General features: G+C 41.6%; 1 protein-coding gene across 4 annotated transcripts in view; it reads left to right on the top strand.

The window, feature by feature from the left end:
• ST7L (suppression of tumorigenicity 7 like) overlaps positions 1-14,722 on the top strand; it is a 31,993-nt gene that overhangs the window by 10,502 nt on the left and 6,769 nt on the right. For 2 of the 4 annotated variants that reach the window (XM_021377514.1, XM_021377512.1), the window contains exons 12-16: positions 2,209-2,359; positions 2,515-2,607; positions 4,699-4,838; positions 9,648-9,717; positions 10,014-10,524. In XM_021377514.1, the coding sequence (XP_021233189.1) occupies positions 2,209-2,359; positions 2,515-2,607; positions 4,699-4,838; positions 9,648-9,701 (438 nt within the window). In that variant the 3' untranslated portion in view covers positions 9,702-9,717; positions 10,014-10,524. Of the gene's footprint in view, positions 1-2,208; positions 2,360-2,514; positions 2,608-4,698; positions 4,839-9,647; positions 9,718-10,013; positions 10,525-11,468; positions 11,608-14,722 lie in introns of those variants that run through there. The other 2 variants (XM_021377511.1, XM_021377510.1) reach the window with 2 other exon arrangements.

Here is a 14,722-nt window from a genome sequence, read left to right as displayed (position 1 = left end):
AGTAATTTAATGTCTCATTGCTTGAAGTGTCCAAGATAGGGATTCCACTGAGCACTGTGCGGAAATAAAATTCTATATTGCATTTTACTGTCCCAATATTGGTGATGCTTTCAGTTTTAAACCTTGAATGCGAAAGGTTTGCTTAGGTCTGGACCTAATCCTCTGCAAATGATCATGGAGTCCGAGTGACTATTGCTATGAAGGCTCAAATTATCCAACCCCTCTATTCTGTCTGCCTGTCCAATCTAATAGAATGTGCACTGGGGAAGCTAATTGCTGGGAGAAATTGCTGCTTGTTTGCATGACTGATCAAGAGCGTAGCAAGTTCATTTCAGACAGTCTCAGACAGATTTTTCTTTTGCCTCTGCCTTTAGGGGAAGAAGATTATAACGCATTATCATTATCTAAAAGTTTTTTTAAATTTTGTTTGTCCTTCAGTTGTTTCAGGAGTCCCTTGTACCTTTTGTAAGTAGCGAGATACCGTGTCAGAAAGTCTGTTTGCACTCAGTAGTTCTACAGACAATCATGGAAACTGATGCCAGGTCTCAGTAGTTTGATCATCTCTTCTGATTGTATACTTATCCATATTTTTTTTAAATGACTTTTTAAAATTAAAATGTTGCCTTCAAGCACTAATGTATTGGGCTGGACGGCAGAATTTTATTGGTTGCAGTGATCAAGTGGGGAAGAAAGTCTGTTTTTCGAATTTGCAGCCTGTTCTGTCCCATAGACTAATGATAAATAAACGTCTAACGTAGAGATCTCTTGGGTCTGGTATCCAATGAAAGTGGTTTTCTTTACATGTAACATCGTTTTGTGTAAGGAAAACTGCCTGTTTCTCTCTGCTCGGGGTTACACTTTGATGTTTTTGCTTGGAAAGCGAGGAAATCGTTTTGCAGTGCCAGGAAAAGGCTGCTGCTTGGGGTTGTGGCAGGGCTCCATCACAACTGCTGCGTTTGCACTCGAAGCGGCTCGTACAGCTGAAAACTGGGCACTGGGGAGAGCATGAGGAGTCAGGTCAGAGGTCAGATATCTGAGACCATTTTCCCACAGCAGCCCTGTGTGAGTGATCCTTTACTGTGTTAAAAAAAAAAAATAAAAAAATTGGAGAGGATTAGAGAGGATTAGCAAGAATATTACCCTCCAGAGTGTGGGCCCAAGGCACTAAGAGAAGAACCTAGCCAGGCAGTAAATGTGCTTTATTTGGCCAGGGCACAACCCCTACTACATTCCTTCAAGAATCTGAATGGGAAAAGTTAAGTCCTCAAACTAGATTAGTAAATAATCTCATAGTTTGTGGCATCTGCTGAAATAAATCGGCGAGCAAGCCGCATTCTTACACTTCGGGAGACAGTCAAAGGAATCGCTAGCTACAGTGATCAAAGGTGAGGATTAGCTTTGGCTGTTATTGAATGAGACACTATATGGTAGGGGAGAACGACTTGCAAGTAAATAATAGAGCTGGAACTGTCACTTAATTCTTTTAAAAAGACTCGTCTTTTTTTAAAAGCGGAATTCAAAAGGAATACTTCTCTTTGTTTTTTTAATATACAACGAAGATGCAAAACTGTGTGTCCCATGTATCAAGGAAAGTTTTAAGTGATTAAGTCTTGTGTTATTTGACCCTTCTGTGCATCACACATTCTGCTGATGTATGGGGAAAGTTCAGATTGGAGATACTTGATGATAGCTCCACAAAACCAGATTAAATTAAGGTTTTCCTGGGTTTGGTGGATTGCTCTTTGATTAGCGTACTGATGCTTCCTGATTGACTCCTGGTACTTGGGAGCTAACACATATTTAGCCTCCTACATTGAGACTTGCAGTGATGAAATGATGAGCAAAAATAGCAATTTTTTTGTTAGCCTAAACTTGTAGTTCCTGTGGCATTATACTTTGTGTGTGTACCACAAGAATGTTTTTTTTTCTGTTTGTTTTACTGAAGATGCTTTTTTTTTTTTCTTTCTTTCTTGGTATTTTGTGTGTGAGACCCCCATTCTGAGCCTTATACACTGCTGGGTGACTCAGTGCTTTTCACTTCCCCTGCCAGTGAATGCTACCTGCACTGTGTGAGGACTGGAGTGTTTTATCAGCACATGGAAGGTGGTCTCTGGTGCTCAGCTGCCCCTCCAGTGATCCTCTTTCACTGTTAGTAAAGATTTTGGAATATTGTGTGTAACGAGGTGTGCTTTCCTTTTTTACTTCCAGTATTTACTAGAGATGAAAAGCTTAGTCCTACCTCCAGAGCATATCCTGAAACGAGGGGACAGTGAGGCAGTAGCGTATGCGTTTTTTCATCTCCAGCACTGGAAGAGAATAGAAGGGGCTCTACATCTGCTGCACTGCACATGGGAAGGCAGTAAGCATCTCTTTTCATTTTTTTTCCTGTGCATTAGGCTAACCTCTTTGCCTTTATTCACCTCAGTCTCCTTTACTCACCTGCTCTCTCTCTTGCAAAGAGAACCAACCACTTGGTTTAGGTTCAGATCTAATGTCACTTTCTCTTTTTTTCAGCATTTAGGATGATCCCGTACCCATTAGAGAAAGGTCACCTTTTCTACCCCTATCCAAGTTGCACGGAAACAGCAGACAGAGAACTGTTGCCAAGTAAGTGGTTTGCAAGCAGTAATAATAAAACATAACCTAAGGACGTGTTCAGTTTGTGGTGTTCTGTATTTATCTTACTATGTTTTTGAGTTAGAGCTTCCCATGAAGGGGTTTCAACTATTTGTTGATGTCCGTCCCCAAATGATCCTAAAATATCTCACAGGTGTGTAGGGTAAACATGAGCTTGATTCTTTAAATTACTTTTTTAAAAGAAGTAATGGGTTTGATAACTGTCGTAGAAGAGTTGTTTCCTTTTTGCAAGAAGTCTTCTCCAAATGTTCAGTACTTTGAGCTTAACTATGGAAATATGAGCCTACAAGCTTTATTCTTTTGGTAAGGAGACCTGAAAATAAACCATTAATGCCTGTGCTCATCATTCTTAGGAAAATAACATTAATTTAGATTGGAATTGTGCTCTTAATTGTATGTTTAATAGAATTCCTCTGAGGGTAAACTTCTACATTGTGAATAAACACAAGTCCCACAGGACTGGAAAGAGCTACTGCAAAAGCAGCAGCAGACCCACTGAGACCACAGCTGTGGAAAGCAAATCTACACATACGTGTTTCTATTTAAAAACCTGAAGTTATATTTAAAATGTGTAATTTAAATTTGCCCCCAGACTGCTTTAAATTACTCATTTCTCACTTATGCAGGATATTGCAGAAGGAATTCCTCAGTTAGTGACTAACCCTAAATTGTAGACTTCCCAGCATAATTAAACACCAACACATGCAGATATTTCAACACAATCATTCACGCATTCCTGTTATGTTTAAAATATAAAACTACCCATAAATAAAACCATCTTAACACTTTTATTGCAGTACTTCCTCGAGAAACCTTGATACTTCATTTTAAATAGATAAATTTTAAAAAATTATGTTGACCAAATTAATGATTCAAAACTCCTGGACTGATCTGACTGTTAACAGTTCCAAATGGCTGTGAACACGTAGAAATGTCTTTCGTTGTCCTGATATATTCTGGATTTGATTCTAGTGTACCAATGAAGGAAAAACTAGTGCAAAAAGAATTCTTTCCATCTTTTAGCCTTTTCTGAGTTAGGCTGGCTTTTTCTACATTATGCATCTCCATATTTTAAAATCCAGGTGAGTTTCTGCATTGTATGAGAGTGTAATAGTTTTCCATAGTAGCCAGATGATTTCTTTGGTTTCTCAACAAAGAGCGAGTAAATTTTGAAGCTATTTTTTAGATTTTAAAACCAGCTCATGAAGGAATATGCAGCCCTTTCATAATTACTTATGTCTCTAGAAACTGCTTTTCCTCATTTAAAGACCTTTCGGAATCAGTGGCTAGAAATCAGAGCTGCAGGTATTCTTGGCCAGAAGTAATTGCAAATTCACCAAACAGATCCTCAGCTAGTAACCAGTTGTAGTGTCTTGAGTGCTGAAAGCTCCATATGCCAGCCCCTTAGCCTTGCTAATCACCTTCTTTTGATTTTGTTACCGTAGATTGGAAATTGCAAGGAACTGCTATGTGGAGAATTTATAACCTTGTCCTGGTGCTGTTTTCTTTGAGGTCTACTCTGTCAGCTGCTCTGAAAAATTTACTGTAGTCTGCCAACCAGCAATCTTTGAAAAGTATTGAGGACCTGCTTTGCATGTGTTTATAACATGGTGGTTGTCTTGTGCACACCGAGCTTCTTAATCTTACAGGAAGGACAGATCTGCTCCTCTCTCCAGATTACAGAATTAGGTTGAAAACACCTGAATGGTTGAAATGGACCTAGGTAATTTTGACAGCTTGTGAATTGTGTAACTCTTCCCTCCATACAATTAGAAATATCAAAAGTTAAGCCTGATGAAATGCTTCAGAAGTAAGTCTCATGCCAGTTAAAAAGAAGGCTAGGAAGAGAAAGCTGTAGCAATAATTGAGATGAGCTTTTAACGTGAGGGGAAAACTTTTGAGAAGTTCCCATAAAGTACTGGGATTTAATATGTTGTGCTGTACAATAGTCTTGAGACTGAATTTATCCCTTCTGTAAGCCCGGAGTGAAACGTAAGGCTGTGTACATAATTCAGAAAATTGTCCCTGATTATCAAGTGCCAATATTCCTTTTCTTTTCAGCGTTTCACGAAGTCTCCGTTTACCCACAGAAGGAGCTCCCCTTTTTCATTCATTTCACAGCAGGCCTGTGTTCCTTTTCGGCAATGCTTGCACTCCTCACACACCAGTTCCCTGAGCTGATGGTTGTTTTTGCTAAAGCTGTAAGTATGGTCTCTGCCATTTCTATTTTAACAATGTTTCCCACATCTTTGTATTTTAACACTCAGAGACACCGCTTTCCATACAGCAGATGTTTGCTGTGCTTCACTGCTGTATAGGGCTTTGGTTTAGGAGGTTTTGAAGCTTTTTGAGAAGTGAATAGAAAATAGGATGGGCTCCACAACAAAAAGATTATTACTGAGCACTGGAAACTAGTAGCATTATGTGAATGGAACTGATGAGAAGAGACCAGGATTGTTTCTGTTCTTTGCTACTTTAAATATATTTCAGTATGTCTTCTACTGAGCTGCTTGTTCCTATGGATGGCTTCTGTGTCCGTCTCCTTTCTCCCTCTTTCTGCCCTGTTCTTTCTGAGTTTTCTTTTCCTTGCTTACCTGTTAATATTGCTACTGACTGTAACCTTATCATCTTCTCCTCTACACTGGAAGCAGCAGTGTCTTACTTCAGCAAAGAGGAACAAACTGAATGGGCAGCTTCCCTTATGCACAGACTCAACCTTCCTTTTTTTTTTTTTATTAAGCCTTTATTGAACTATGAACCTTGTGTTTGTGTATGTATGAATGTGTATAACAAGTGATGCACAAGTAATTGTTCACCACCCCCTGACTGATGCCCAGTTAGCCTCCGTGAGCAGCAGAAGAGAGAGATGAACTCCCATCCACCTCCAAAACTCCTTCTGCACAACGTCATATGGTATGGAATGTGCCTTTGGCCAGTTTAAGGCAAGTGTCCTGATTCTGTTCCCTCCCACCTCTTTGGGTCCTTCTCTGAGAATGGCCTTGGCTCTGGACAGCACTGCTTAGCAGCAACTATCAACATCGGTGTGTTATCAACATTGCTTTTCTCCTAGATCCAAAACATAGCATCATACCAGGCACTCTAAAGAAAACAATTCCATCCCAGCTGAAACTAAGACACACCGAACTCTCAACTAATTGTTTTTTCAATCTCTGCTAGTAAAAATAGAGGGTGGAAGGTTCTGCTTTCTTGCTGTTTTACTGCAGCAGGTAATGGGGACCTGGGACATAAGCCCTTTTTCTTAAGAATACATTGCTCCTAAAAATGTTGGATTTACTTTATTTATACCAGTCCACAAAGCCCAAATCGTGCAGGTCTGAGAGTGGGGCCTCATATCCACACAGTTCTGTTGATCTTTATGTTGGAAAATGTAGTTGGACATGCCAGTGACAAATTTCAGTACTGCTCGTAATTGGCTGGGCTCATAGTAACCAGGGTCTAACTATCTGCTTGATTAATTCTGTAAGGACTGCATTAGCAAAGTTGTATGATTTCCAAAGAGATACAAGGTCAAATGTTATGCTAACAAAGAATTGCTTGGTGAAGTTCTCTCTGCTGGGTTTCTTGAACCTAAAAAAGACTTTGTACAAGTTAGTTGGCTTTGTGTAATGGCAATTTGAATGTCAAGTGACTCGTCCAAATGTGGGGGGAAAAAAAAATCAATGTTTGGCCATTTGTCAATGTGTTTATTTCACTTTCTTTAGGAAAGGGTAGATAGTATATGCTCAGCAGAAAAGGTGATCAGGAAGCTTGCATGTCACCACGTAATTCCTCCCACCAGTTGACAGTGATCTCTGGCACTGACAAAGGGTTCTTGCCACTTCCTCTTCTAGCTGAATACTGCAAAAAGTGGAAATTTCCTTGTTAGATAAACAGACAATAAGAGAATTCTGTATTAATGTCTTGACATCAACAGCTGAGAATGATATTCTGTCTTCCAATATTCTGCTATTTTTGACAGAATTAGTGTTAAATTCCATTCATACTTCAATATTCTTGCTTATATTAATTATTAGATGATTGCACTCTTGATCTTATTCCTGATGTTTTCAGGACCATTCAGAAAGCCTGTAAGAAACAACTGATATTTCAATATCAAACTCAAACTTTCAGTTGTATTCCTGGATTGCTTCAGCTCCCCTGTAAGTTTTCTCTGTATTTAATAGAAATAATGCTGTGATGAATGCCAAGACTTCATAAAATGTTATCATAGAATCATACCTCTTGTGCTTTGGAGGAATGTGGCAGAAGCATCTGGATGAATTTTCATAGAATTGTGGAACTATTTAGGCTGGAAAAAACCTTTAGGGTCATGAAGTCCAACCATCAGCCTGAGCCACTGAATCCCATCACTGAACCATGTCCCATAGTGCCACGTCCACACATCTCTTAAATACCACTTCCCTGGGCAGCCCTTTGCGATGCTTGAGCACCCTCTCTGTGAAGAAATTCTTCCTAAAAAGAAGAATTTTGTACTGAAAATGGAAGCTTAAGTTCTATTTAATTACCTGCAGGTAATTCCAGGGCTTTTAAGTTTTCTAAGTGAAAAGAAAAATCCCGTGTATTTCATGATTTCGAGTATTATTTCATGCTACTACATTTTAACTTATTAAATGTAATGATTTGAGATGATAAAGTTCCAGATGGTTGATCCTTGGAGTGCCTCACCTTAGTGAAGACGTGGGCCCAAATAGATTTCCAGCAAAGTGTTGGAATTGTTGAATTTACAGCAAATCTAAGTACAGATTTGGGGATGGCAGTTAAAAAGTATTGTGTATAGAGATTTTTTTTCTACTGTAACTAAGTGACTCATAAATATGACTACTTAATTTGCATTTCTGTTTCTTCTTGAGCTGATGTTTCCTGCAGTTGAACCTAATATGCCTCTGTGTGAACTGTTTGCCTCCAAACAGCTTTAAGAAGTCGAATACCTTTCTATTGACTTTAAAAGTTGGAGTTTACATATTTTCATTTGTTAGTGCTTGAGTTTGTTTCCTCCATAATAAATCACAGGGTAAACCTTGGCAAATTGCTAAAAATATTCCAAGTGGCCAAAAATCACAGTGAAGCATTTACTAGTTCCAATGTATACAGTCTAATACACCATCAACAAAAGGCTTTAGCACTGGCACCTACTCTGATTCAGCTCCCTTTGAAACTGATGGCAGTCATTCCATTGTATTCCCTGGTGCTGGGATCAGGCACTGGGGGGAACTTGGTTGTGTTTTATGCAGGTGGAAGAGCCTGCAGTCACTGGGGGCTGATACTTGCAGAAGTGCTCAGCGTTTACTGATCTGGTTAGAAGCTTTGGGTGGTGCTGTGGGTTAGGGATCAGTCAGCCTTGCTGTTTGTTTCAGTGAGATTTCTGATCTCTTGGAAAATTGCTCTCATAGTGACAGTCTGAGACAGCACTGTGTCGTATGTAGTTGGTGTTCAGATTGGGTTGGTGAGTGGCGGAAGGAAAGAGATACAGAAAATGGATGACACTGGTCTATCCAGCCGAGCAAGCTAAAGAACATTTTCTACCAAAACAGCAGACAAAAGGATCTGATTATTTTTCCATTCGGTATGAATTTTTAATTTTTATTAATTACATAGGTGGAGGACTGGGTAACTGTGTATTGTTTTGCAAAAGTGATGCCACACAACGCAGTCTGTACGAAGTCTTACAAAGACACCGAGGCATCTGCTTTCAGGAAAACTGCAGATGCATTGGCAGCAGACACTGCAAACACTCTGGTCAGAAATTCCTCGCCATGTCCAACATGCTTACCTTCAAAAAGATCAGTCCCAGATTTTAAGTCCTAACCTTTTTTCCCAGTATATGCTACTGGAATAGACCAGTGTTAGTTAAAGTGCTGAAAAAATACTGCAGCAGTGTTCCAGTATCCTACTGCAAGCATGTTCTTGCTCAGGGAGTTGGACAAAATCCGAAGGCAATCCATGTTCCAAAGTATTTTGATACGGTTTGCTTGATATTTTCGCAACAAAGAAAGAATTCATGGGACCTAAATTAAAAATTGGCTAATTTTTATGATAGCAAGATAAGGAGAAAACATTTTTCATTCTGCATGGCTCCCCTTTAGAAGATTCCTCTCCCTTCTGCTGATAGCAGCCATCTCGAGGCAGAATACAGGACGAAGTAGAACCCAGTCTGGCAAGTCCTGCTTTCTGTGACACTCTGCTTTACTTTCTGAACAAATCCCCCTACCACTTTCCCCAAAGCTCATTAAGTGAGACTGGAGAATTAACTTTTTAGCCAGCTGCTGAACTTTTCATATTTATAAACACTTGAGTCTTTTGCTTATCTAAGAGAAAATGTGTATAGTTTGGAGATGTGCACTTCCCTGCCAATGTGCAATGAGTGGTTCTACACTTCATAGAAAAAAAAAGCCTGAAGTTTCCTGTCACAGCCGAGTGTCGATGCCAAGGGCAAAGGTTCCTTGCCTCACTAATCTACATCTTAACTCATGCACTTAATGTGAAGGTGCCACACGCACACAGGCAGTGAAGAAGCTAGCTGCAATGAAAAGCTCCTGCTCTGTTGTCAGTGTTATGTTTTAAAAGCCTTTTTAATGTAATATTGGAGGTTATGATAGAAGCCAGGAGGGCCGAAGTAAAACTCTCAAAGTAAATGAGTCCTGTCACTGCTGCCTCATGGGAAGAGGGTTTGCGTGAGGATAACGCAGGTCCCGGTTAGCTGGGAGGAGGGGGGTGGGTGTGGGGGTGTTGAGAAGGTGCAGGGGGGTTTGCATCATTTGTTTTAACTTAATCTTTGTTTCTGGAACTGTTTAGATGGCATCTGCGGATTCTGTCTGAAGAATGGGCTGCTCTTGCTGGGTTGTCTGTCTGTTTTTTATACATTTGAATCAATGACCTGTAAATAATCCGTGTCTGAATTGCCAACAAAATGCACTGCCCTCCTCCCCAGTGTGCTTCACCCCTGTGTAGTGTGGAGAAATGCTGTCCTGACGTGTGCTGCTTGTGCCTAGGTGCTGCGAGTACTGTGGCCCGTGAGTGCCCCCAGCGTGCTGGCATCTGGCTGAGCCCCTTCATCCCCTGGTGAGTCACACTGCTCACGCAGCACAAGTTTAAGGCTCTGTTTTGTCTATTTTTGTCCCCCATCCTTGTTGTTGCCTCGTCAACTTTAAGGAGACTCAACCTTTCTGTCTCCATTTACTGATGTCCAGAATTGAAGAAAAGCGTCACAGGTGTTGAGTGCTCAAGTGCGGTTCGATTCTCTGATTTCTTTCTTCATACCTTAAACCTATGAAATGAAGATGGCTTTTAAACTTGAGCTCATTTGTTCTCATTGCTGTGTTCTGTCTTTTTGTTTGTTTGTTTGTTTGTTTTTCCAGTTCTTTTGGAACTCTCCTTTTATCCTTTGCTGTGGAAACATTAAGATCCTCACGTTGTCCAGTCTGTGGCACCAGCTGACTGCAGCGTGCCTCCCAGAGGATTCGATTGCATTGTTCCCAGAGTGTCCTGGCAGCACCTCCAGGCATGGCTGGCTGGCACCTGGCTGTGGGAGGCAGCGAAGAAAACAGTGCTGTTCAGACAGCTGTCCTTTGTAGGCTGCCTTGTTGGTAATGGTGCTTCCTTCTTTGTCCGTAGCGTCCATAATCATCTAAGAAAATAGTTTTTGAGCAGCAACCTTATTGCTCTCTTCATCACTTGTACAACGGGAAGGTAATACGTCTGTAAGAAAGGAGAGAACGTAAGTTGGGCGGATGTTTTGAGCATTGACACTTCCTTCTCAGCTGCAGATGCGCCAGAACTGGCTTTGGTTTAATTTTGTAAGTCTTTTTCAAAATATTTGTTAAGAGCAAAGTATGGTTTTGCTTTCGTTATTAAAAGGTTGCTTCTTAACGTGTGGAGTTTGTTGAATTCTTAAGCGCCTGTTTTAATATAGATTACAGAGTGCAAACAAAGATTTATTTCTTCTGTATCCTGTAAGCTTGCATTACACAAGGAAATTGTAGTATAAACTCCTCTACTTCGTGTTTTTAATTCTTTAGATTGAATTGTATGCATTCTGTCTGTCAAATCCCTTTGCCTTGAAGAACGGGCTGTTTTCTGAAACTGCCCAAAGTGATTGTGGCATCTGCATGGGAGGCTCCTTGGGAAACCTGAACTTTCAAGTGTTAGCCCAAAGAAAAGTGCTATCATTGTTGATATCAAGATCTGAAGAGACCTGAGGTGTGGAGCGCTCTTAAAAGGAATTACTTCAGATATGGACCAGCCACAAGGGTCTGTTTACTGCAAAGGTGAACAGATAGCTGTGGCAGCCAAGTGCTTGGAGGTAATTGGTGTGACCTCCATTTCCACCCTCCCCCCATTAGAGAAAATGTCAGCTTCTCAACACTCAGGTCTGCTGCTCTGTACTGAGGAAGCAGGCTCGTGTTAGACACAGCTTCTTAGAATGTGGGAATTACAAAAATAGCGCAGGCTTGCAGATAAACACTCATTCTGTGCACACTAAAAGTTGTCCATCTTCCTATGTTTTTGTTGTAGACGTAGTTATCCATAATAACTAGGCAGATTTTGCATGCTTCATCTCCACTGATCTTTGTGAGAGATTGATGGGAGCTGTGACCTTGACGGCTTCTGTGAAAGGTGTCATAAATTACTCTAGTTTTTGAATCCTGAATGGAAGGAGCTTGCTGAAACCTCTACTGTTCTCTGAAGCAGTGCCTAAATCAATCCGCAAGAATGTTTTTTTTATTTGATTCTTTGTTGCAAGCAGGACTCACACGAAAGGGGATATTTTAATGAGTACAGATGAAATATTCCATAATTCTGATTCTCTCAAGGCCTTTCAGTGCAGTTGCAGCTTCTGGTGCTTCAGCAGAGCTTCCAGCCACAGGCCCCGTGGGCAGACGCAAGCAGTGGAGCCATCGTTCCAGCTTTTGGCAGAACGTAAAGTGAAAACATGCAATGTAAAGACTGAGAGTGAGTTTCTTCAATCTAGTTTTTTTTTAAAAAAAAAAAAGCCTACGAAGCAGACAGTCACCTGTGCACCTCCTGTTTGGAACTGGCTGAGACGGAGCACCCACATTGTAGGTAGGAATGCCATTGTTACTCCCCACTGTGTATTGGTTGGGCTGTAATCCAAGTTGAATACTTGAATTCATCAGGGAATCAAGAGGGGAACCCTATTGGAAAGGTAGTACCCAATTTTTTTTTTTGAGTTGCCTACCTAGTAGTAGGTGATTTTCTCAACTTTCCTTCCAGTTGAATTTTAGCCATTGGTGTTGTTTCTCACTGTGGAATCATTGTGGTGATTAATAGGTATGTTGTGTTCGTGTAATTTCACATCTTGGTCCACAGGGGCCCATAAGGTAACCAACCTAATGCTTTTTAAAGTTGAACATTTTCCAGCATTTGCGTGAGGTTATAAATGAAGCAGTGCCTCCCATGTATCATCCCAAGAGCTGCTTTCTTTCACTGTCCTCCCCTGACATAACAGTAACAGAAAGGGGATGGGCTTGTGCTGAAAGTATAGCTGGCAGCAGCCTATGTAATGAAAATGTTCCTGTCTTCCTAGAAGTGCCAGTAATTCTTGAGGAAGGAGGAGCTCTCTGCATGATTTCCTAGCAGGATTGTTCATGCTTTATAGCAACATTCCTTTGCCACCTTGAAGCAGGGGCTTAGCACCTGATGCATACCACAGTGCTACCATATCAGTCCACATGCAATTAAGTTGCATAATGTATATGTAACAAGACAATTATGAATCGGGATAGATAAGCATTGATTGTTGCCATTTCCCTGAAACATGCACTGTTGTAACCTCGTAGCCACTGGGATGGCAAAAGCCTTTTTAAGGCTTCATGTCGTGTAGCAGACTTCTCGAGCCTTCATTTTATTTGGAGGAGCCAATGAAAGTCAAGGAACTTGAAAAAAAAAATCAACATTTATTTATATACATGCTGCTAATATGTGAATAATTGTAGTCTCTTTGATTCACGCTGGCAGGATTTGCATTTGTTTTTTTGGTGGTGGTGGTGGTGTTGCTCTTAAAGCTTCTCAGAACAGCTCAGTTTTTGCTCAGCACTCTCCAGACATTTGTGTTGCAATTGTCTCCTGCAGTGGTAAGTGACTTTGTGCTGAGCAGCTTTCGAGGGGCAAAACTTTCCTCTGGCTTATAATGTTACAGCAAGAAAACTCTTAAAAGCAGCTGTGAGACAGCGTAGGCTTACAAACTCTTGTGGTTGACAGAGGCAGCATGAGGCACGTCTAGTTTCTTTAGGCTAATAAGCCACATCTGAATTAGCTTCTAGGTAACAAGCTCTGTTGCAGTTGTACATCATGGTGTTAGCCTTCTGTTCTTGAAAGCAGCATTACTACTGCTTATGCACACATGCACGTGGCTGCAGGACTTTCCACCCTGTCAGAAACCACAGTCACCATTTGTCACTGTGCTGACAAGCTCATGCTGGAGGTGCTCACCTCTTAGCCCCGGCTGCTGCATTGGAGGAGCTGATGGCCAAGGCTTACGGCACTCAGCTCTCCCATGCCACGTCTCTGGCATGGACCAGGCCAGGTTATTTCCTGCCTCCTTGTCCTGGAATTGTTGTGAAGGTGCCAAGGCGTAGATCCATGACTCTGAGCAAGGCAGTGTTTAAAGGTCATAGTCGAGATCATTAATAACAAGGTGCAAACGGCTGGTTTATATGTAACGTGAAGCTTTTTACTTATTTCATTTTTGCACTTTGGGGGCTCTGTTTGCTTATGGAGCACTTGGTGTCTGGTACCTATTTAGGCTGAGAGCAGGCAATTGGGTTCCTTCAGGCCTTCAGAGGAATGCAGAAAATTGTTCTCTGGTGTTGTAATTCTGCTGGGATAACTGGAGCTTATTTGTCTCACTGCTTATTAAATGCATACTTGTCTTGAGGTCCTCTTTTTTTTCTTTTTTTTTTTTTTTTTTTTCTGAAAAGCGTTGGGTGAATCCCAAGGACCACAAGTGAGAGGAAGATTCCAGGGGGAGGGGGAGAGCGAAGAGCCTGCACCTCTCCTCGAACTGCATCATTGGCCTCCTGTGCCAGCAGGCTGAGGAGGTTAAACACGAGAGCAAACTCCCGGAGAGAAAAGGAGATGTACATATGGGGGTCTTACAGACATAAATTAATCTGCCCTTCCCCCCTGCCCAGAGATGACAGGCTGAGGGGAGATGCACCTCCCAAACTACTAATATATGGGGTGTGTGGTTGGGAGCCACATGGAACTGCATTGAGGTTTCAGAATAGGAACAGCTGTGGAAGCAGAGAGCAGATGTGTGTTGGTGCTGTGTTCTGAACGGAGGATGGTATTGGTAGCACGGGCAGCGAGCGCAGATGGGATTTGGATTCTGCCAGCCTCCCAGCAATACCCACGTTCCCATGCTTTGCTGTTAACTAGAAGAAGCAGACTCCTCACTTCTCTTTCTGCAGTTAAAGGCTGTATGGCTGCATAAGTGCTATGCTGTCTGTTCTGATCTTATGGTTCAAAAACATCCCCTAACCATCAGGTCACGCTGGCAGCAGCAGTAGTAGTGGGCTTCTGTGTTCAGCCTGCTCTGGTCTGAATTCGCCCACATGTTAATAAAGATAGGGAGAAAGGCAGCTTCAGTTTTGAGCTCTGGCTCCCTCCTCCCTTCCTTGCACCTCCCAGCCGAGGCGTGCTCTGCATGCCCCAGCCCCAAGCACTGCAGGAAGAGGTCTGTGATCGGGGATGCTGATCATCGGCTTGGAATTTTCCTCTTCATTTCCAGCTTCGATTGTTGTGTCTTGCTTTTTGGTGGGCCCTTAGGTGAGTCTAATCATTGGGGAATGCTGGATAACACACCCGTGCTCATTGCATCAGTAAGGGTGCTTCCATGAAGATGAATACATGTCTCCATTGGGGATCTTCTTGCTTTGGTTATTTCTGGTCAATGACATTTTCTTCTACTCTGGATGCCTTGAATTGTGCAATCACACCATAGCCTCATCAGCTTGGATCCTTCTCTTAACAAACTCTCAATTTCTTTTCTAATCTGGCTATAGGCTATCATCAGTTATAAAACAGTGTGACAGAGTATGTGACT

This window comes from Numida meleagris, chromosome 25, assembly GCF_002078875.1.
Source record: "Numida meleagris isolate 19003 breed g44 Domestic line chromosome 25, NumMel1.0, whole genome shotgun sequence".
Lineage (NCBI taxonomy): Eukaryota > Metazoa > Chordata > Aves > Galliformes > Numididae > Numida > Numida meleagris.
Note: the sequence above shows the minus strand (reverse complement) of the source record. Positions and strands in the feature narration are given on the sequence as shown.